This window comes from Pristis pectinata, chromosome 34 (genome assembly GCF_009764475.1).
Source record: "Pristis pectinata isolate sPriPec2 chromosome 34, sPriPec2.1.pri, whole genome shotgun sequence".
Classification (NCBI taxonomy): domain Eukaryota; kingdom Metazoa; phylum Chordata; class Chondrichthyes; order Rhinopristiformes; family Pristidae; genus Pristis; species Pristis pectinata.
Window position 1 is genome coordinate 9,593,761 of NC_067438.1, and position 21,688 is coordinate 9,615,448.

Genomic DNA, 21,688 nt, shown 5'->3' on the forward strand with positions numbered 1-21,688 from the left:
CTTGCTGGGCATGTCCAAGTATAGCAGAACCATGTCAACACCAAACTGCACTGGTGTGATAGCTGATCCCACCGGCAACATGACTTCACCTGATCAGAGATTGTTGAACCCATCGCCATCCCTCACCTTCACTGTCACCAATATGTTCCTCTATTTTTCAGGGCCAATAAAGGATCCCTCTTCTGAATTTTAAATTTTCCTCTCTCTACAGACACGGCCTGAACAGCTGAGCTTTTCCAGCACCTTCTGGTTTTATTTCAGGTTTCCAGCATCTGCAGTTTTTGTTTTGATTTTCATTTACAGAACCTGCCACATTATCTGCAATGAATTATCCACAGGTGGCATCGAAAACAAGTGAAACCACTCACCGAAGAGGGACAATTGTATTATCTTCAGTTCACGGTCATCTACCATGAGGCTGTAATCTCCTTGGTCACCAGCTTTTAATCCATTTACCATCAGAGAGCCATTAGAAAGATTAAACTGTAACCGGGACTGGAAATGTTTACTGGGTTCTGCCCACTTCATGTAACCTGGGATGTGATGTACGATGGTGACAGGGCTTTTGTGGCTGGCGATGAACGTCCAAATAATTTCTTGCTTTCTGGGATCAACTTTGGCTCTAGGATCCAGTAAAACCGAAGAACCAAGGACTCTGACCACTTCTTCCCTTTTGGCTGATGAGGGTAAGGAAAGAAAATGTAACCGTTAAATCTGTGGAGACAGTAGTGAAACACCGAGATGGAGCGGCATTGAGAAAGCGAGCACATATCACAGTGGCAGGTGTTGTAAGACGATTCAACAGAGGTTCAGGACCTGGCAATGTGCAGCCAAGTGCAGGGAAAAGGAACAGGCAGTCGGTACAGGATACCCCAGTGACCGTTTCCCTTGGTAACAGGTATATCGTTTTGGATGCTGTTTGGGGGGGGGGGGGGGGGGGGGGGTCGGGGTGTGAGTGGAGAAATGAACCACTGGTGGAGAGCCACAGCAGCCGGGTCTCTGGCGCTGAATCTGGCTCTGTGGCTCAGAAAGGAAGGGGGTGGGGGTGGAAAAAAGGTGCCACAGTGATAGGGCATTCGTTGGTTAGGGGAACAGACAGGAGATTCTGTAAAGAAGAATTAGACTCCTGGATTGCCTCTCAGGTGCCAGGGTCAGGGACATTGTGGATTGAGTGCACAACATTCTTAACGGGGAGGGTGAGCAGCCAGAAGTTGTGGTACACATTGGCACTCACGACATAGGTAAGATAAGGGATGAGATCTTGAAGAGGGAGTATTGGGAGTTAGGAAAGAAAAGGATAGGAAGGTACGATAGATGAATGCATGGCTGAAGAGTTCGTGCGGGGGGGGCACTGATTCAGATTTGTGGATCATTGGGATCTCTTCTGGGGAAGGTATGACCTGTACAAAAGGGACGGGTTACACCTGAACCTGAGAGGGACCAATGATCCCGTGGGCAGATTTGCTAGAGCTATTGGGGAGGGTTTAAACTAGGTTGGCAGGGGGATGGGAACAGAGTGTTAGATTCGATGATGGATCAGTTGGTGTAGAAGTAGATGCGATGTGTACAGAGATTGTGAGGAAAGATAGGCAGGGGATAGGCATAAATGCAGTTAGTTAGATGGGTTGAGATGGGTTTACATTTAAGTGAGAAGTGTTAAGAATAAGGGTGATGAACTTGGAGCACAGATCAGTACACGGAATTATGATGTTGTGACCATTACAAAGACTTGGCTGTCGCAAGGGCAGGACTGACTGCTTGAGGTTCTGGGGTTTAGGATGGGAGGTAAATGCACCACAGAAATGAGGGGGTTGTTTAGGGACCACTTACATGGGGTTCTAGATGGGTTTGTCCCACTGAGACAGGGAAAGGATGGCAGGGTGAAGGAACCATAGTTAACAAGAGAGGTGGAAGGTTTAGTCAAGAGGAAGGAGGAAGCAAATTTAAGGTTTAGGAAGCGGAAATCAGACAGGGCTCTTGAGAGTCATAAGGTACCGAGGAGGAGCTTAAGAAGGGACTTAGGAGAGCTAGAAGGGGACATGAGAAGGCCTTGGCAAGTAGGGTTAAGGAAAACCCTAAGGTGTTCTACACATATGTGAGGAACAAGAGTATGACTAGGGTGAGGGTAGGACTGCTCAGGGATGAGGGGGGGGGAAAATGTGCCTGGAGTAAGGGGAGGTCTTGAATGAATACTTTGCTTCAGTGTTCACCAGGGAGAAGGACACAGATGAATGTGAGGTTAGTGCAAAACAGGTAAATGTGTTGGAGCATGTTGAGGTTAAGAGCTACTAAAAAGCATTAGGATAGATAAGTCTGTGGGGTTGGATATGATGTACCCCAGGTTACTATTGGAAGGGAGGGAAGAGATTGCTGGAGTGTGAACGATGATCTTTGAGTCCTCCCTGGCCACAGAAGTGGTACCGGAGGATTGGAGAATGGCAAACGTTGTTCCATTGTTCAAGAAAAGTAAAAGGGATAATCCTGGGAATTATAGACCAGTGAGTCTTATATCAGCGGTGGGCAAACTATTGGAGAGGATTCTTAGGGAGAGGATTTATGAGCATTTGGAGAAGCACAGTCTTATTAGGGATAGAAAACATGGCTTTGTGAAGGGCAGGTCATGCCTCATGAGCCGAATAGAGTTTTTTGAGGAAGTGACAAGACAAATTGATGAAGGTAGTGCAGTGGATGTGGTTATATGTGTATTTTAGCAAGGTGTTTGACAGGGTTCCCCATGGTAGGCTCAAAGTCATGAGGTATGGGATCCATGGAAAATTGGCTGTGTGGATTTGGAATTGGCTTGCCCACAGAAGGCAGGGAGTAGTTGTAGAAGAGAAGTATTTGACCTGGAGATCGGTGACTAGTGGTGTTCTGCAGGGATCTGTTCTGGAACCCCAGCTCTTTGTGGTTTTATAAATGACTTGGATGAAGAAGTGCAAGGTGGGTCTGTAAAGTTTGCGGAAGACACAAAGGTTGGTGGCGTAGTAGATGGTGCAGAAGGCTGTTGTAATGGGATATAGATAGGATGCAGTGCTGGACGGAGAAGTGGAGTTCAATCGGGAGAAGTGTGAAATGCTACACTTTAGAAGATTGAACTTGAAGGCAAAGTACATGGTTAATGGCAGGATTCTTAGCAGTGTTGAGGAACAGAGATATCTTGGGGTCCAAGTAAATAGATCCCTCAAAGTTGCCACACAAGTTGATAGGGTGGTTAAGGCGGCGTATGGTATGCTGGCCTTATTAGCTGGGGGATTAAGTTCAAGAGCCACAAGGCAATGTTGCAGCTCTACAAGAGTCTGGTTAGACCACACTTGGGATATTATTTTCAGTTCTGGTCACGACATTATAGGAAGAATGTGGAAGCTCTGGAGAGGGTGCAGAGGAGATTTACAAGGATGCTGCCTGGATTGGAGAACACGTCTTATGAGGAAAGACTAAGCAAGTTAGGGCTTTTCTCTTTGGAGAGAAGGAGGACGAAAGGCGACTTGATAGAGGTGTATAAGATAATGAGAGACACAGAGTGGACAGCCAGCATCTTTTTCCCAGGGCAGTAATGGCCAATACTAGAGGTATTGGCCATTACCATTTAAGGTGTGTGGAGGAAAGTTCAGGGAGATGTCAGAGGTAGTTTTTTCTTTAAAAAAAAGTGGTGGGTGCCTGGAATGCACTGCCGGGGGTAGTGGTAGGGGCTGATACAACTGGGACATTTAAGGGACTCTTAGATAGGCACATGGATGAAAGGAAAATAGAGGATTATGGGTGGTGAAGTAGAGAGGGGGATAGATTGAATGTGGATAAGGTCAGCACAACATTGTGGGCCGAAAGGCCAGTACTGTGCTGTACTGTTCTATGTTATAATAAGTTTTATTCATAATAAAAAATATATACAAAGGAATAAACAGTGCAAAAAAACTTTCTACATTCTTAGTGTTACGGTCAATATATTCAGTAGTGTTAACACTATTTTTTCAAACCACAGCACCATTGCCACTCATGTGGCCCCCTAGGATGATCCCCCCTTCATTGTTCAAGGGGCTTGTCCATCCGACTCAGCGCACTGCTGACACCAGCACCAATGCATGAGAATGTTCAATAACTTACTGCTACCAGACCTGACACCCCCAGCTCAACTCCTGCATGCCAACTTTTAAAAGTATTGCATCACCCTCAGCTCTGCTAGACGCATTTCCGAGAGGCGACGGGTGCATCAGATGGGGACACCGTTCTCAGCGCCGAAATGGATATTTGGCCTTACATTCCCATTTAATCCACTCCCACTTAATCCATTTCCTGCCTCCGGCTCCTCACCTTCGTTATCAGACACTCCAAGCAAGAACAGCAGCAAAACGCCAGCGAGTTTAGTGAAACCAGCGACACTCGCGGGCTGCCCCCAGAACACGCTACGCTGAAGATGCATTTCACTGTGTGCTTCGATGCACATGTGACTAATAAACATATCTTTTATCTCAGATACATCTCCGGACAGCGAGCAGGAGCCGCAGCTTCCCCAACCCTAGAGTGAAGTTCCAGGATCTGGGACCCTTCACAACCCGGACACCGAGCCCTCTCCTCGCACAGCGGATCTCGGAGGTTTTCTATTTACAAATAAAAAACTTTAACCAGTTCGCAGCCCCTTTCTGCAAGAAACCCAACCAGTGTTATGAGCGGAAGCACGCACTTCAAAATAGCTGTGATTGATGGGAAGTTTTAGTAACGTGAAGGGAGGAGCTTTGGTTTGGTCGTTGCAAATACATCCATAAACATGCGGTGATACAATGTGGGACATTACATAGCCTTCATTCACGGGAACAAGCACCTCATTACATTTGCTCACAATATGTTCAATCTGTCAACATGTCATTGGTTTCTCAGTCCCAAACAGCACATCAGCAACAAGTTTGACAGGTTGTCACACCGGTTGCAGCCCCTCAGTGTGGCACCGACCCTGGGAGTGGGAAAGCCCCGAACTGACCCCATTCCCCACAGCGACCTTCTGATGACTGCACTAAGCTTCAGCACGTTCCTTGGTACCTTCTCCTGCAGCCCTGAATGTGCCAATCGGTAGCATTCCCTTGCAGACATCCCTTTACACCGGAAGACCAGCAAGTTTCAGGCAGACCAAAGTGCACCTTTCACCGAGTTATGTTCTTCCTGATGTTTGCCTGGGCGTGTGTGTCGGTGAGGCAAATGCCTTACCACTTCCATTTCTGCTTCACCCTCTTCTGAATTTACACTCACCTTCCCATTCCCCACCAACGCCTGAGCAAACCTGCTCACCAGCACATTCTCCCATCCCGATGAGGTGCAATCCATCCAGGCTGTGCAGGTTCCATCTTTCCCAGAACCAGTCCCAATCCCAGGAATCCAAAGCCCCTCCCCCAGCAACGTTTCTCCAGCCATTCCTTCATCTGCACTTGTCTCCGATTTATGTTCCCACTGGCGGGTGGCACTGGAATCTGGGGATTGCCATCTTTGGGGTCCTGCTTCTCACTCACCTTCCCAGCTCCTCAACATCTACCTGCAGGATCCCAGCCTTTTTCTTAGCGATTTCAATGTGGACCACGACTTTGGCTGTTCCCTCTGATCCCCTCCCTCCAGAATGTTCTTTAGGCAATACAGAACATCCTGGCACCAGGGAGGCAACATCAGAAACTTCTCTCCGTTCCCCTGTCAATATGATTCCCTATTATCCTCCCGATCTTCATTCTCCCTCCCTGAGCCACCCATGATGCTTGTAAATCTTGGATCTGGCTGCACTTCCCAGGGAGCTAACTCCTAGAGTCATCGAGTCATAGAGCAATATAGCACGGTTACAGGCCCTTTGGCCCAATGAGTCCATGCTGACAAAGCACCCACCCACCTAGTCCCAATTCCCTACATTTGGCCCATATCCCTCTAAGCCCCACGCCTCCATGTACCTATCCCATGATACAATTGTACCTGCCTCAACCACTTCCTCTGGCAGCTTGTTCCATATACTCACCACCCCCTGCTTGAAAAAGTTGCCCCTCAAGTCCCTTTTAAATCTTTCCCCTCTCACCCTAAACCTATGCTCCCTAGTTTTGGACTCCCCTACCCTGGGGAAACAACTGTTACCATCCACCTTATCTCTGCCTTCTTGATTTTATAAACCTCTAAGATCACCCCTCATTCTCCTATATTCCAAGGAATAAAGATTGAGCCTGGCCAACCTCTCAGGCACTCTAGTTCTGGCAACATCCTTGTAAATCTTTTCTGCACTCTTTCCAGTTTAATCACGGCTTTCCTATAACAGGGTGACCAAAACTGTACACAGTACTCCAAGTGCAGCCTCACCAACGACCTATATAACTGCAACATAATGTCCCAATTCCTATATTCATTGCTCTGACTGATTAAGGCTAGTGTGTTCAAAAGTGGGATACTGGTCGGAGAACAGGTGCTTCAGAGGTTCCCTGAACTACTTGCCTGCTCTATAGTTGTCCATCCAGCAGTTATCCATTGCCCCTGTGCCTGCTCTCTCTTACTCTAGGGCCACCACTTCCGGAATGTCCTATCCATACAACACTGTCTTGTGGATGGACTGCAGTGTTGCCTGGACTCCCAAAACCCAGAGCTCCAGTCCTACAACTAAAAAACATTTCCTGTTCCCATGAATGTCCAGGAAGCATTCTGGAGTTTCCAGTGGTGCAGAATGTACACTTAACAGGAATGAAATGGCTTGTCAAGTCATTCTTATTATTAGATTAACTCACAGAGCAGAAATAAAGAACCAGGACAGAATCTCTTTCCTCCATGTCACCAATTCCCTCATTCACCGAAGTCCTGAATTTCCTGCTCAGTTGAAGCATGACTCCTTGGAACTGGGCCCTCTGCCACTTGAGGGAGTTTAACTTTATCTTGTCAGAGTTGGCAGAAAGACAGATGTTTCCATTGTTATGTCATGTCCGAGCTTCTCCCTGCATATATAAAGTAGTAAACCAAGATTTAAGGAAATACCTTAGGCCCCCAGGACCAGAGTTCTTAGTGGGAAATATTCATTGGACACTCGGCTCATCACATAAAGGCATCTCCACTTCCTGTGGATGGATAGGTTGACGATGGAGCATGTCAGTGTGATGACTGGGGCCTCAACAACATTGTGCTCAGCGCAGTGATGGTAAATTGGTTTATTAATGTCACAGGTACTCAGGTAGAATGAAAAACTGTTTTGTATGCCATCCATACAGATCATTTCATTACCTCAGTGCATTGAGGTAGTAGAAGGGAAAACAATAACAGAATGCAGAATAAAGTGTTACAGTTACAGAGAAAGTGCAGTGCAGGCAGACAATAAGGTGCAAGGGCCATAATGAAGTAGATTGTGAGGTCAAGGGTCCATCTAATACCAGGGAGCCATTCAATATTCTTATAACCCATGAATGGAAAAGATAGAGAAAGTACAAACAAACAGCAGGTGGAAACTGGATGAATTTGAATCGAGTTGCATGGAAACTGAAGTAGAGGGAGAGAGAGTGGGTTTAAATAGAAATAAGAGATAGGTAGGAAAAGAGGGGGAGTGGGATGTATTAAGGACTGTATCGCAGTTTGAGAAGTCAGCGTGTTTGCTGAGTAGATATGGGAAGTGTATAATCACTCTCCACCCATTAAATATAGAACCTGCCGTCCCATCAGGATGAAGAATACTTGTACTGTATTCATGGGAACAGAGGGAAAATGATTACAGTCCATTTAACTCATCTCCCAACTTCTAGATACACATTACAATAATAATGCAGCTGTTGATCTACGATAACAACTAACTTCTAAAGTTTTGTCCAAACACTCCGAGAAAGACCCATGTCACCTTTATCCCCCCAGATCTGCAACATTTACCACATCACTCTTCAAAGTACCCATCTTCCATATCCCAAAATGTTATTTTGAGATAAAATCCATTATTTTGACATAGCTTTAAAAACTAAAAAAAGTGCTTGGATATAATCGATAACAAAAGCAGAGAAATTGGTGAAAAAATACCCTGCAGATGTGGGGAATGTGGAACAAAGTTACCAGAAGGTACTGGTTGACTTGCTGAGAGTTTCCAGCATCCCTGTTTTTGTGACCAGTACAGAGGTATTGCCCAGATGGATACATTTTAAAGCCTCCAGGAACACTTTACTACCCATTGCACTGGAACCCCTGACCGTCAGTGTTCCCTGATTGAACCATGTTTTGTCCGGACCAGAATCACATTGTTGACAGGGCCCTCTGGACATTATCTACCTGCTGGAAATGGCTGCTGTGGAACATTTCGTGTTCAGAAATCCATCAGTATGATCATTATTGATATCAATACAGATCCTCATGGCAATCACATTTTAAAAATTCAATTAATGGAGGAATGGTGGGGGGAGGGGGGATGGTTTCAGTGAAGGTCACAATGCAGGTACAATTTTACACAGCAGATTCCATGAATGAATAATGGAGTGAGACAAAAATGCATCAATTCTCACACTTTGAGCTTGCAACACGGGTATGGAAATCACAAACAATTAGAGACAGCATGGACTTTTTCATCAACTTACTTGGACTGACGAACCAGTCACAACTCACCTTGGCCTTTGATACGTTCTCCAGTAATTTTGGGATATTTAATCAAAATAATAAAGATGTGTGATCATGTGTGAGAACCCTAATCCCAAATGCATCTTGCTGAGAAACCTTGTTTTCTTTTAAACTGTCGCTGCACTGTAATCGCTGATGTATTTCCTCTAACCTTTGAAGCTGTAGTTGCTTTTGTCTTGTTTGTACCTTTTACAACAAACATTCAAACACTCGGCATGTACTCGATGGAAAAGTTCTTCTGCTGTTCTGTAACAATTCCGGGGGATCCTATTGAATCAGCTTTGTGTATCATTCCCAAGTGACATTCCCCTTGGAACATTGGGGGAATTAGTCCCCATTGTCCTGGGGCTTCCTCTCCTGGAACATCCGTGTCCTCATTGCCTGGCTCTGTGCAGGGATCCCACTGAGGTCAGTCGCAAAACATGCCTCCTATCCTTCCTTCACCCCCAATGGCACTGACCCCCAATCCCCCTCACCCCACCCATCTACCCTCAAGCCCAAAATCAGATGCTGTGAACGAGTCTCTTGTTTGAGGAAAGAACAAGTGAAAATCTAAAAAACAGAAAATGCTGGAATGCCTCATCAGCTGAAGAGTCTTCGATCTGAAGCGTTAACTCTGGAGCTCACTCACTAACAGATCAGCCTCTGTGAACCAAACTGTTGGAACCGGGATTACACTGTCCCGAGACACAAACACGGTCCCAGCAGGGTCTCCCTCCCACTGACTGCATTATCTCACCATCGGTGTGGCTTTACACCACCGAGATTACCTCCCACCCCAAATACCATCAAACCGCAGCTACCAGTGAATTCTATCAACTGGCCTTCTCCCTCTCACCCTTTGTCAGCTCATTAACCCTTCAATGTTTGACAGTTCGACACATCACCTGTGGGATTCTGGTGCAGGGTGATCGGGAGGTAGAGAGGTGGGTGGTAGGGGTGTGGTGGGGGGGTAGTGGGGGAGTGGGGGGGGTAGAGAGAGGGGGATAGAGAGAGGGGGTGGGGGGTAGGTAGAGGGGGGTAGGTAGAGGGCGGGGGTAGAGAGGGGGGTAGGGAGAGAGAGAAGGCAAGAAAAAGGGCAAGAGAAAGAGAGCTTTTTAAACAATAAAACAGCTCCTTTTATACCCGAGATGAGACATTCCTTAGATAACAATGGTCCAATCAGAAAATACCTGTTCTCTACTATGGCAAAAATCAACCAATGAGAAAACTGCTTCCTAGGTGAAAAAACACACCAGGGAAGCAGTTATATCTTGTAAAGCCACTAGAGGTATGTCAAACACTATACATGTAAAAACGCCCTAGAAGAAAATATATATATCAAATCCAACACACCAAAGGCTGCAGTTTCACTCTGTTCTGACAGGTCTTCACTGCAACTGTCACAGACTCACTTCACCCTCTGCTGCTTCACCATCCGGCCTTCACTGTAATTATACCATACTGCAGCCCGTTGCACTGCTCAGCATTCTGGAAATCACGTTTCACTCTCCCGAGGACTATTATTTCCTCACCACACCGGTTTGCTGATCAACAGACACTTCAATCATTCGGTCCCTCACAGCTCTCGGGGTCCCACCCTCCAACAGCACTTGCTACTTATCAGCCCATGCCTCAGTTTGGTCCAAGTTTTGTGTGTGCCGCCACAAACTGCTTCATTGCCTGACTGCTGGAGATAGAACTGACCTTATAACAGTGGGACGGTCATCAATGAAGCAGCTGAAGATGGCTGGGTTTAAGTCACTGCCCTGAGGGACTCCTGTTGCAATGTCCTGGGACTGGGATGATTAAACTCCACCAGCCATATCCACCTTCCTTTGTGTAAAGTGCGGTTTCAGACAGTGGGTTCAACTCCCTTTAACTTGAACAGTAAATGAAAATCTTCCTTCTGGCCACATTGCAGGCTCCCAGACTCTATATCGAGTTCAACAGCATCAGATAACTGGCTTTCTCTGATTCTTTCTGAACCGCCAGTTCTGCTGCAGCTCATCCATTTCTAACATTGGCTCAGTTTTTCACTCCTCCAGAAACAAGCCCGGCCTGCTGGGCATTTCCTCAGCTCTGCACGTCACAACTTTTACATCCCTTAGTGCTCAGTCTCCCTCACTGCGGAGTTTTTATGTTCCTTTGTTCATGTTTCACCTTTCTAATTACTTCATTAACCTAACAACCCAAAGACCTCATCTACAACTTATCCCATGGTAACCCTGGCCCCTGGATTTACCCATCCCTCCTCCATTCTCTTTGTAACTTAAAACCAACTTGTTTTCACTTTTTCCCAGATCTGAGGATCTCAACCTGAGACATTAATTGTGTTTCTCTTTCCACAGATGCCCGACCTGCTGAGTGTTTCCAGCATTGTCTGTTTTTATATCCCTTCGACTTCAATTTTCTATGGCTCCTCAATGCCACACAGTGAAATGCTGCCTTGGTGACAGGCTCTGTCACTCTCATCTCCCCTCTCATATTCAACTCTTTAGCCTGTGTTTGGACCAAGGCTGTGACAAGGTCTTGTGGACAGAGCCTCTCTGGGCCTCTCTCATTGTCCCTTAAAACGATTCCGGTGCCAATGACAACTTTATGAGATTATCAAGGATCAAAGTTCTCGCTGGAAGCCGAGAGATGAAATGAGTGCAATATTGTTCTCACGGAGGGTCAGACGAGCTACAGCTGCAGAGCACCACATTCCCCACTGTCGGAGGGAAGGATTTTCCAGGCTCCAGTCTACAGCAGGGACACAGTAACTGCCCTCACAGTGACATCTGAAACTGAAGGCTGCCGTGTCCTTTCTAATCAGGAGGAAGATTTTCAGGTTCAGCTTCATGATCCGGGCTGATAGTTTGTAATTCTTGCACTTCTTCTTTATCCTATAATGGACAGAATGTGATGACAAACGTTAGGGAGAGGAGTGCGGGGGGTGGTGGGTGAGGGAGGGAGGGAGAGAGCGGGGTGGGGTGGGGGGTTTGGCGGCAGCGGTAGAATGAAAGAGAAGCAGAGGCAGCAATTTTTACATTACTGATGATGCAAAGGGGGAAGACCAAAACGGCCACATTCTGCAGAACCAGACGGGGAGAGATGGTAAATATCCATTACCGAGTCCAGACAAGAATGCAGTGAGACACTAAGAGAAACTGTACACTACATTAAATCCAACCACATATAATGCACCTTAACAGACGTTATGATTCCCTCTGACCCAAGAGAGTCAATAAATAAGAGCGACAGTATAAATACAGCACAAAGCTTCCAATGAGTGTGTACGTGTGTGAAACAGGGAGGGGGAGAGATGTCAGTGAATTTATAGACAAACTAAAGAAAGCAGCATGAATTTATATTGACAAGATACCTGTTCTACTTCAGCACAGTCGTTTTTGTTCGTTCCTTTGTTTCCGTCTACAATGAATAAAATCATCCTTTATAAATTCCAGAGAAATGAAACACATTTCTGTCAGATGTTATTTGTTGTTACTTTAATCTATTTCAGTGCATGTTTTATCCACAGCTGAGTCACAGATTTGTCCAGCACAGAAACAGTCCCTTCGGCCCACATCTAATCCCAATTGCCTACATTCGGACCATATGCTCTGTGCCATGTAGGTTTCGAAGCCTGTCTAAATGTCACTGAAACATAATAACTGTATCTGATCCCACCACCTCCTCTGGCAGCGCACTCCAGATATCAACCATTCTCTGTTTAAAAAAACAAATCCCTCAGATCCCCTTCAAAACTCCTTAAACCTAAACGTTCTTGTTTTTGACGTCCCTGCCACTTACTGTACATGACTAAACCCTATTTGACTTCCCAAAATGCATTACCTTGTACTTGTCAGAATTACATTCCATTTGCTGATACTCTGCCGAAATTTCCATCTGATCCAAATCCTGTTGTAGCCTTGGACAACTTTCCTCACCGTCCACAACCCCACCAATTTTTGTGTCATCTGAAAACTTATTAATCATACCTCCTACATTCACAACTAAGTCATATATATAATACGCATCTCACTAACAGCAGAGGTCCCTGTACCGATCCCTGCTGTACACCACTGGTCACAGGCTTCCAATCAGAAAAACATCCTTCCACTACTACCTGTGCCTCCTGTCACCAAGCTAATTTTGGATCCAATTAGCCAGCTTGCCTTGGATCCCGTGTGCCTTAACCTTCTGGACCAGCCTACCATGTGGGACCAGGTCAAATGACTGACCAAAGTCCACACAGACAACAGCTATCGCACTGCCTTCATCAATCTTTATTATGTACTCAAAAACCCAAATTAGAGAGACAGGGACAGATCCCCTCACACAGAGCCTTGCTGACCGTTCATAATCAGTCCCTGACCTTTCCAATTATCCACAATTCCCACCACTTAGAATCTTCTCCAATAATTTCCCTTCAGTCACACCAGGAAATCACTGGAGCTCAGCTCAGAAGTTCTGGACTTCCGCACTCCAGCAGGAGTCCCAAAACTCATCAGCTTATCGACTGTAAAATTCCAGCATCTCTGTGCAGAACTTCCAGCAAAATCCAGGCCAGAGCTGTTCCCGAATGACAGCAGCCAGTCAGGGACAGACTGGGTCATGTGTTTGAGATTTCCCCACAACTGCTCCCTTTAGAAACTGAAGTGATGGTGAGACCCTGGGGAAAGTTTTCACAACGATTGAGTTCTTTAGAAAATGCTGTGATTTTGATACTTACTGTGGCAAACTGGAAAGGACCTGGATAATGTGATCACAGATGTGACCATTGATACAGTGAGTATGATCCAGATTGGAATGTTGATATCGCAGCCTTGATCTGAAATGTACAGAAGTGAACCCACTGAGTAAATTCACACTGAGTTTCCCCACACCCACTCCCATTTTGAAAGTACCTTTAACACACTTATATGTCTAATGGCAATTCTGAGACAAAGCAACAAGTTAACACACGTCAGGCTCTCAACCTATCACCGACAAATCAGTGTTATTAATCACATAACCAATTAACATGCGTTTAAATGCATTAATCAGAGTTTTCATATAAACTAACTGTAATAACTTCACTTGGCCACTTCCAAACTGTCACAACATCATGATACCCTGCCCCCACCCTGATACACTACCGCTGCCATTGGACCTCAAGGGAACTCTCCCCCCAACCCTTCACACTGCCCTCCGATGATCGATGGGCAAGAGCAGAGAAAGCACCAACTAGACTAACTCTTCCGATATCCTGCACTGCAGGAGATGGAGCCGTCCCTTCCTGCTGCAGTCGCATCCACTGCTTGTGGAGGGTCAGAGGGTGGGGAGAGGAGGGGAAGCACTGACATTAATTTTTCCCCTTCCCTTTCTACTGTTCCTGATAAGCACCATAACTCTGTCGCTTCATCCTTTCCACCCTTCCTATACTCTGCAATGTTCAACTCCCTGTCCCCATTTCCCTCAGTGCTTTGTCCAGTTGCTCCCAATGCTGACCCTAACCCATGAACACTACCTCATTATTCCTTCTGTTTTGCACTATTTATTTTTGTAATTTATAGATATTTATGTTGTGCACTGCACTGCTGCCACAAAACAACACATTTCACGTCAGGTGTCAGCGATAAAAACTCTGATTCTGAATAACTCAGTGGTGTCCAATGCCCCAGAGTCCCCCATCCTCCTGTGGCCTGGCCCACTGGCCAGACAGACCCACCAGAGGGAGTAACTCAGTGGTGTCCAGTCAGGAAGGAGTGGTCCTGGTTCCTCGTTATTGACCCCACACCCATCCACTCTCACGATGTCAGGTCACATACAGGCAGGGAAACCTCTCGATTACCCTCCCTCAGCTGGTGTCTCAGTGCTGCTCCACACTGAACACTTGGAAGAAGCAAGTTGAAATTCCACAGCTCCACACCGGGAGTGGCAGTGTAGCATCACTGCTGCTGAACTGGACTGGGGCTGCAGCAACGTACAAGTGGTCAATCTCTGACCAGTGATTCACTCAGTAAGAGCAACACCAACAGGCAGGACAGGCAGTGTGCATAAAGACACCACAGGTAGAGGGTCAGTGCCTGGAACAAAGATCCAACAACAGTGGTCGGTAATTCACGCAGCACTTAATGGGAAACTAAAACAACAAGGTGCAATGTGCCATTCCCCAGCACTGTTATAGATCCACTCTGGGGACGTGGGTGACACAGGCAAGGCTGCATTTATTCCATATCTGCCATTCGAGGGTGATGGTGACCCTCCCACTGGAACCTCTGCTGTTCTCATGGTGACACCAGGTAAGGACTCCAGTACATTAACCCAGTGACAATAAACTGCCTCACTGTGTTCACCTGATACCATGATGTCATTACTATCTTGTCATTATTAGGCTGGAACCAAATGACAGGCATTTAAAAGTCACAGAGGTCGCTGTGTTACTGGAGCCACATTTACCGGTGACAGCTGGACCAGTGACAGACACTCAGAAGGCTCTCGTGGTCAGCACATCATCACAGACTTGGAACAGGAGCAGGTGATTGAGCTCCAAGCTTTTCAACAGGAACATGGGTGACCTGTGACTCAACTCCACGTGCCTGATCTGAGTGATGTTCTGTGGGGGTGGGGAATGGGACCGGAATCCCAGCGTCCAGATGAAGCTCTGGGAAATCTGCACCGCACTAAACAGAGGGGGTCAGCAGAGTGAACTGAAGGACAGGGGGGAGGGGGAAAGAAACAAGAGCACCAGCAGAATCAATGGTTGTTGTTGGGGTGGTTGGGCACTCTGGTGTTTCCAAGTCCTGAACACCATGACCAGCAGAAACAGTTTCTCATCAACCTCTCACTCCCTGTTAATATCTTGAAAACTGTAATTACTTCACCCCTTAACTATCCAGTGCAACCCCAGTTTCTGTAATCTCTGCATGTAATTTAACATTCCAGCAAATTTCCACGGTCCTGCCTCAGAGGCCAATACATCCTCCACATTCCAATGGCTGTTTTGATGACAGTCTGTAGTTGGCCATGACAGGTTATTGATCGATGAACACAGATCCCACAGCGTTACTGGACCATCACTGCTTCCTGCTGTTCACTGATTAGAAACTACTGTCCTGTCCTTTGTCGATCCAAGAAAAAGTGGCTTTTTGTTTGCCTGCAATAAAATCCATTGACAAAATTCTTCCCCATTTGCAACAACTCTGAACCTCTCTGTGATTTATTGTTGCCCTGTTACAATATCATCAGAAACTTGTTTATGTGACTTTTCTTATCCCATCACCTGAGGCAATCTGATGAAAAGCTGCAGCCCCAACACAGATCTGTGCAGGACATCATCAGTCACGTCCTGTCACTTTCAGCCTCTGTAGATTATCCTTCCCCTCCGCCTCCCGCCACCATCAGTTGTCTACTCTGGTCAATAATAGGCCTTCAGTTCCATCAGCTTCAACTCTGGGAGGTTATCAAGTAACTTCTGGAAGTCCAGACACACTTTCTATAACCTGTCTATATTGGGCCAAACCTCCAGCAGGTCTCCCTGCCCCAGCTATAGACTGTGGGGCCGAGGACTGCAGGTGCTGGTGGTCCAGATAAAACAGCTCACAATGTACTGACTGAGATACTCCTTCCATTCCAATCACCCTGCTGAGTACCACAGTGATCATTTTAAAGCAAATAAAGAATATTTGTGCACATACCTTTAAATGCAATCCAGCAAATGAGGGCAATGAGGATGACGACAAGAGACACGATGTTGCAGATATTCAGGGACCACCACCACTGTTTGCTATCTAGAGTCCACATGGAGAAATAAACAACAACATTAACACGGTTTACAAACTGAAGTAACAGATCAACACAAACAGTTCTACACGTGCATCAATGGACAAAGTGTTCCAGATAACAGCGATGGATCGGGATTGGTCAGGTTGGCGGTGATAATGACTGTCCTAAACACAAGACAATCCAACCAGCTCAGAAAAGGACCAGGTGTCAGAGCAATGCAGTGGTGGTTCAGAGAGCTCTGTCATACCGACAGTGTGTGGAGATCCCATGGGAGACTAAAGGCCTTGCACTCACTTCTGGAAACGCATGTGAAAACCTGGGTAACCTGTTATCCACAGGCTGTGAAGATGGAAATGGCAGGAACACTGCAGTTTCTCTGTGTACACATTGAGCGAAACAGATGAGACCCCACTGTAAAAAAGCTCTGTTGTATAATCCCAGTGACCAAGGGCTGCAATTGACATGGTCTTACTAGTGATGATAATAACCAGCCACAACTTCGGCATTGGACTTACACTGTTTGACTGTGAACCCTGTTCCCATGCCAAATATTGGAACATCATGGTGCCCAGATGTTCATGGGTGTCAGGTGGTGCTCTAATCCAAGATGAAAACATGACAATGCAAGGAGCGGGCTGGACTGGACAAGCGCTTAGGAATAGAAGGGTACATGAAGGTAGAGGTTGCCCAGGAAGTCCACTATTAACCAGTGAACCAGGTCTAAGTAATCCATCACCACCAGATCCAAGGGACACCTCTCCTTCACCAGATGTCTTTCTTTAATTCATCCAGGCTGTTGCTCTTGGGAAACACCATTCAGTGTTCATCTTCAATTCCTCTCAAGAAAGCCGTGCTCTTGCCCTTTGCTCCCCACCCATATTCCCACACTCTTCAAAACCCACTCTTGGAGCAGATTCCCTCTCACATCCCTTCCCACTGCATTTTCAAATTCCCATGTATCCATATTTCAGGAGTTACTCCCGTGTTAGCTCATCTACACTCCTTGGTCAGCTGGTGTGCATTCCTTTGCCTTGTTTGCCCCTGAAGTGAATTATCCCGCACTTCCACTGAGGAAATTCCATTTGCCACAACTGTGCAACAAATCAATCCATTGAAATCTCCCTGTAGCACAATGTTCTTCATGAATTCTTCATCTTGGTCCTTACATTCACATCCAAATCATTGATACCATGAGAAGAGACCTCGTACCGAGCCCTTAATTCCGACATATGTTACCCTCCAACCACTAACCCTCCCACTACATTCACTCTTTGCTTCACCCTTGATGGAACCCATCTCCACAACTTCACCCTGTTTGCCCCTGGTCTGCTCGTGCACCGTTTGCCCCTGGTCTGCTCGTGCACCATTTGCCCCTGGTCTGCTCGTGCACTGTTGAAACACTCATCTGTTCATTATCCCAGACTTCACTATCGGAATATTCTCCTGCCGTGCTTCAGCCTAATGCCCTCATCTGTTGCCTCAATGTTAATTCACTCTTGATCTTGCTCACTCATTGCACCCAGGGCTTGCTGACTCTCACACACAGCCGATCAATATTAAAATGCTCATCCCTGCCTTTCTCTGACCTTACACCTCATTTCCCCAGACCCAGCTCCGTAATTTCTTCGTCTAAAGACCTTCTGAATTACTGCACTTGCCTCATACCCTCCTCCAGCAAACTCCTGACCTTATTGCTCCAACACTGGTGGGTTTGTTTTGAGCCGTCTCTGTCTGAAGTTCTAAACTGACCCCCCCACAGCCCCCCCCCCTCAACTGTCCACCTCCCTCTCTTTCTTTAAGCTGCTCCTTAAATCCTACCTCTTGGTCCAAGACTGGAGTCGTCTGGGCTGTTGTTGTTTTCTTTGAAGTGCTGACAAATTTTATTTGATAATTTACCTGTTTGTTGCATGGGGCGTTTTCTTGCACAAATGCTGGTAGTTGTAGCTATTGCTACCATTTTATGTACAACTATAGTCTGTAGCATGAAGTTATTCTCAGAGTGAACAGCCAAAAAGTCCTTAAATTAAGTAGCAAGGAAAGAATAACAATATTTGGAACCTATCATGGTTTATAACCAGTTCAGGGACTGAGAGGTGGTGATATTCCCCTGTTAACTGCCCTCAGTGGAAGCACCCAACTGAAAGATGTTGTTGAAGCCAAAAAACTGCAAATATTTGAGAAATTGCTGCTGGGCCTGTGGGAGGGAACGCCCCCTCCAAACCCCAGTCAGTGAAGGAGGAACTCACCAACCTGCAGTCGGGTGTGAGGGAGGGCACCCTCACACATCCAACTCTCTGCAGGTTTAGAGTAGGCCATCCTCCCCAACCCCACTGCCCTCAGGATCAAGGGGCACCTGTCCCTCATCCTCACCTCTGCACTAATGGTGCTACATTAAGGTTGAACAGCGAGACGTGTCAATGATGAATGAACTGAGACTCCCTCCTCAGGGCCACTTCTCCCAAAGACCCCTCTGGAGTCGGCTCAGAGGTGACTCCAGGATCACTCCAGGCGTCCTGTGTCACTGCTTCACGTCACAACTTGTCAAAAATGTAGGACAATTGCATTCTGAATGTTATAGGGACTCTGTGGGGATGGGGGTGTGTAGGACGAGTTCATTTTGTCAACATTATTCACTTGGAATTTCTGCTCAAGTGCAAATTAAACAATAACAGGTACCTGGGAATCCTCTCTTTGTCCAACGCAGAAATATAATGGAATATACTGTGGAAAGCAACACTCCCATGATCGGTGGAACAGCGAATCCTATGTCCTCTGGTCTGCCTGCAATTAAAAGTGGTTGAATAACTGAATCTGTAACCAAATCAAGGCCATAAGAGGCGAGAACGCTGCCTCTCGATCAGAAGGCTGATGCCCACGTTAACTGAAAAACTCAGCCAATTCCTGTGACGAGGGAGAGCAGTGAACTTCTCCAATTACACAGCTCCTTTCATCGCCCTCTGTCCAGGAGCAGGTCTCAGCCAATGATCTTGTGCAGTCACTGTTGCAGGGAATGTGGCATGTGGTTTATACTGAGCAAGGATGAACAAACAGCAACGTGACAGAAAACAGACAAGCTGAAGAGTGATGCTGGTTTCATATTTCCTCATCACACAGAAGGAGGTTGCTGATACTGTGTCAGTTCTCAGAGCAAATCCCATCAATCCCATTCCCAACCACCGCTCTATTTCCCTGCAACCTATTTTCTCGCACATGCCTCCCCTGCTACTTGCTGAGAATTCCAGGCAGATTCAGTTTTTAATTCCAGGAGCAGGTGATTTAGTCCCTTCGAACTGTTCATGGCTGACAAATGACCCAGCTCCACACGCCTAGTGTAACTGAGGCTTTGTGAGGGATGGGGATTGAGACCAGAACCCCCAGGGTCCAGATATACTTCTGGGAAGTCACTCAAATGGCAAAACTAAAACAGAGGGGATCCGCAGAGTCAAAGGTAAGAATGGAGGGTGGAGAAAAGAAAATCAGCACTGGCAGAATAAATGGTCGTTGTTGGGGTGGTCGGGAGCCCTGAGGGATGAAGGGCAGTAATTAACAGCTGCACCTGTCCAAGTTCAGAGCTGTGATAGTGAAACCCAATTGTTCCAGGAGTGCCCAAAAACACACGGTAGTTACCCTGCAGTTCCCCGACAGGGGAGTGTTGCACGGGGAGTGACATCACGTGACCCTGATGTGGAAATCCTGTCGGAGCACGAGGGTGACCGGCACCCACGGTGCCCAGTTACATTTCTGTAGTGGGCGTTACCACTTTTTCTCTCCAGGAGGAGGGATTCCCAATTGTAAAACACTGGAACAAACCAAAGCTCTGCAGTTAAATTCCCTGCCCCAGGTTTCCCTGTCCCAGACACCCCAAGCAGCAGCGGGACTTTCAATCTACCCTGTGAACTTCTATTAATTTCTTGTAAAATTTCATTACTTCATCCTTTAACTGTCTATGATCCAGGGAGCACAGTCCCAGTTTCTGCAACTTCTAGTCTGTCAACCTACACCAGCCTCAAAGGCCAATTTCTCCTTCCTGTGGTTTGGGATACAGAACTGCTCTCTGTGCTCCAAGTCTGAGCCAACCAGGACTTTGGCTGTAATGGAACTTCTATCCCCTGTACTCCAGTGCTCTAGATTCAAAGGTCAGCAATCCTTTGACGACATTTTGCATCCATCGGTGACATTTTATTGATCAATAAACACAGACCCACAGTGGTATTGGACCTCCACTGATTTGAACTATTCACCATTTAGAAACTACCCTTTTCTGTTTTTCCCACCTTCTGGTTTAATGGCATATATTGGCTTACAAATAAATCCATTTGTCACAGTTTTGCTCATTACCATCTATTAATCTCTGTTGGTGATTTCATGTCACTATCCACAAAGCTGCCACCACTTCTCTTTGTTTCATTGGGAAACATGGTCATGTGACCTTTATCCCCTCACCCCCGAGTCAGTCTGAGAAATGTTGTAACCCCAACACAAATCCTTGTAGGTCATCATTAGTTGTGTTATTAGTAGGATGTTTGTAGGATGTGCTGGAACTTCTGAAAAACATCAGGATGGATAAGTCCCCAGAGCCAGACAGGATATATTCAAGGTTTTTACAGGAAGCAGGGAAGAGATTGCTGCGCCTTTGGCGATGATCTTTGCGTCCTCACTGGCCACAGGAGTAGTGCCAGATGATTGGAGGGTGGCAAATGTTCTTCCTTTGTTCAAGAAAGAGAGTAGGGATAACACGGGGAATTATAGACCAGTGAGTCATACTTCAGTGGTGGGCAAATTATTGGAAAAGATTCTTAGGGACAGGATTTATGAGCATTTGGAGAAGCACGGTCTGATTATGGCCAGTCAGCATGGCTTTGTGAGGGGCAGGTCGTGCCTCACGAGCCTGATTGAATTCTTTGAGGATTTGACAAAACACACTGATGAAGGTAGAGCAGTGGATGTGGTGTACATGGATTTTAGTAAGGCGTTTGATAAGGTTCCCCATGATAGGCTCATTCAGATGGTTGGGAGGCATGGGATCCAGGGAAACTTGGCTGTGTGGATTCAGAATTGGCTCGCTTATAGAAGACAGAGGGTGATTGTGGATGGAGCGTATTCTGCCTGGCGGTCGATGACCAGTGGTGTTCCACAGGGATCTGTTCTGGACCCCTACTCCTTGTGATTGTTACAAATGACTTGGATGAGGAAGTGGAAGGGTGGGTTAGTAAGTTTGTAGATGACATGAAGGTTGGTGGTGTTGTGGATAATGCAGAAGTTTGTCGAGGGTTACAATGGGGCGGTGATAGGATGCAAAGCTGGGCTGAGAAGTGGCAGATGGAGTTCAACCAGGAAAAGTGTGAAATGAAGGTTGAATTTGAAGGCAGAA

The 21,688-nt window shown here is 46.4% G+C and overlaps 1 protein-coding gene across 4 annotated transcripts in view; it reads right to left on the reverse strand.

The window, feature by feature from the left end:
* LOC127585775 (contactin-5-like) overlaps nt 1-21,688 on the reverse strand; it is a 40,613-nt gene that overhangs the window by 17,789 nt on the left and 1,136 nt on the right. For 2 of the 4 annotated variants that reach the window (XM_052043457.1, XM_052043456.1), the window contains exons 2-7: nt 18,994-19,098; nt 16,230-16,322; nt 13,283-13,381; nt 11,933-11,979; nt 4,309-11,453; nt 369-677 (exon numbers count right to left, since the gene is read on the reverse strand). In XM_052043457.1, the coding sequence (XP_051899417.1) occupies nt 369-677; nt 4,309-4,456 (457 nt within the window). In that variant the 5' untranslated portion in view covers nt 4,457-11,453; nt 11,933-11,979; nt 13,283-13,381; nt 16,230-16,322; nt 18,994-19,098. Of the gene's footprint in view, nt 1-368; nt 715-4,308; nt 11,454-11,932; nt 11,980-13,282; nt 13,382-16,229; nt 16,323-18,993; nt 19,099-21,688 lie in introns of all 4 variants that reach the window. The other 2 variants (XM_052043459.1, XM_052043458.1) reach the window with 2 other exon arrangements.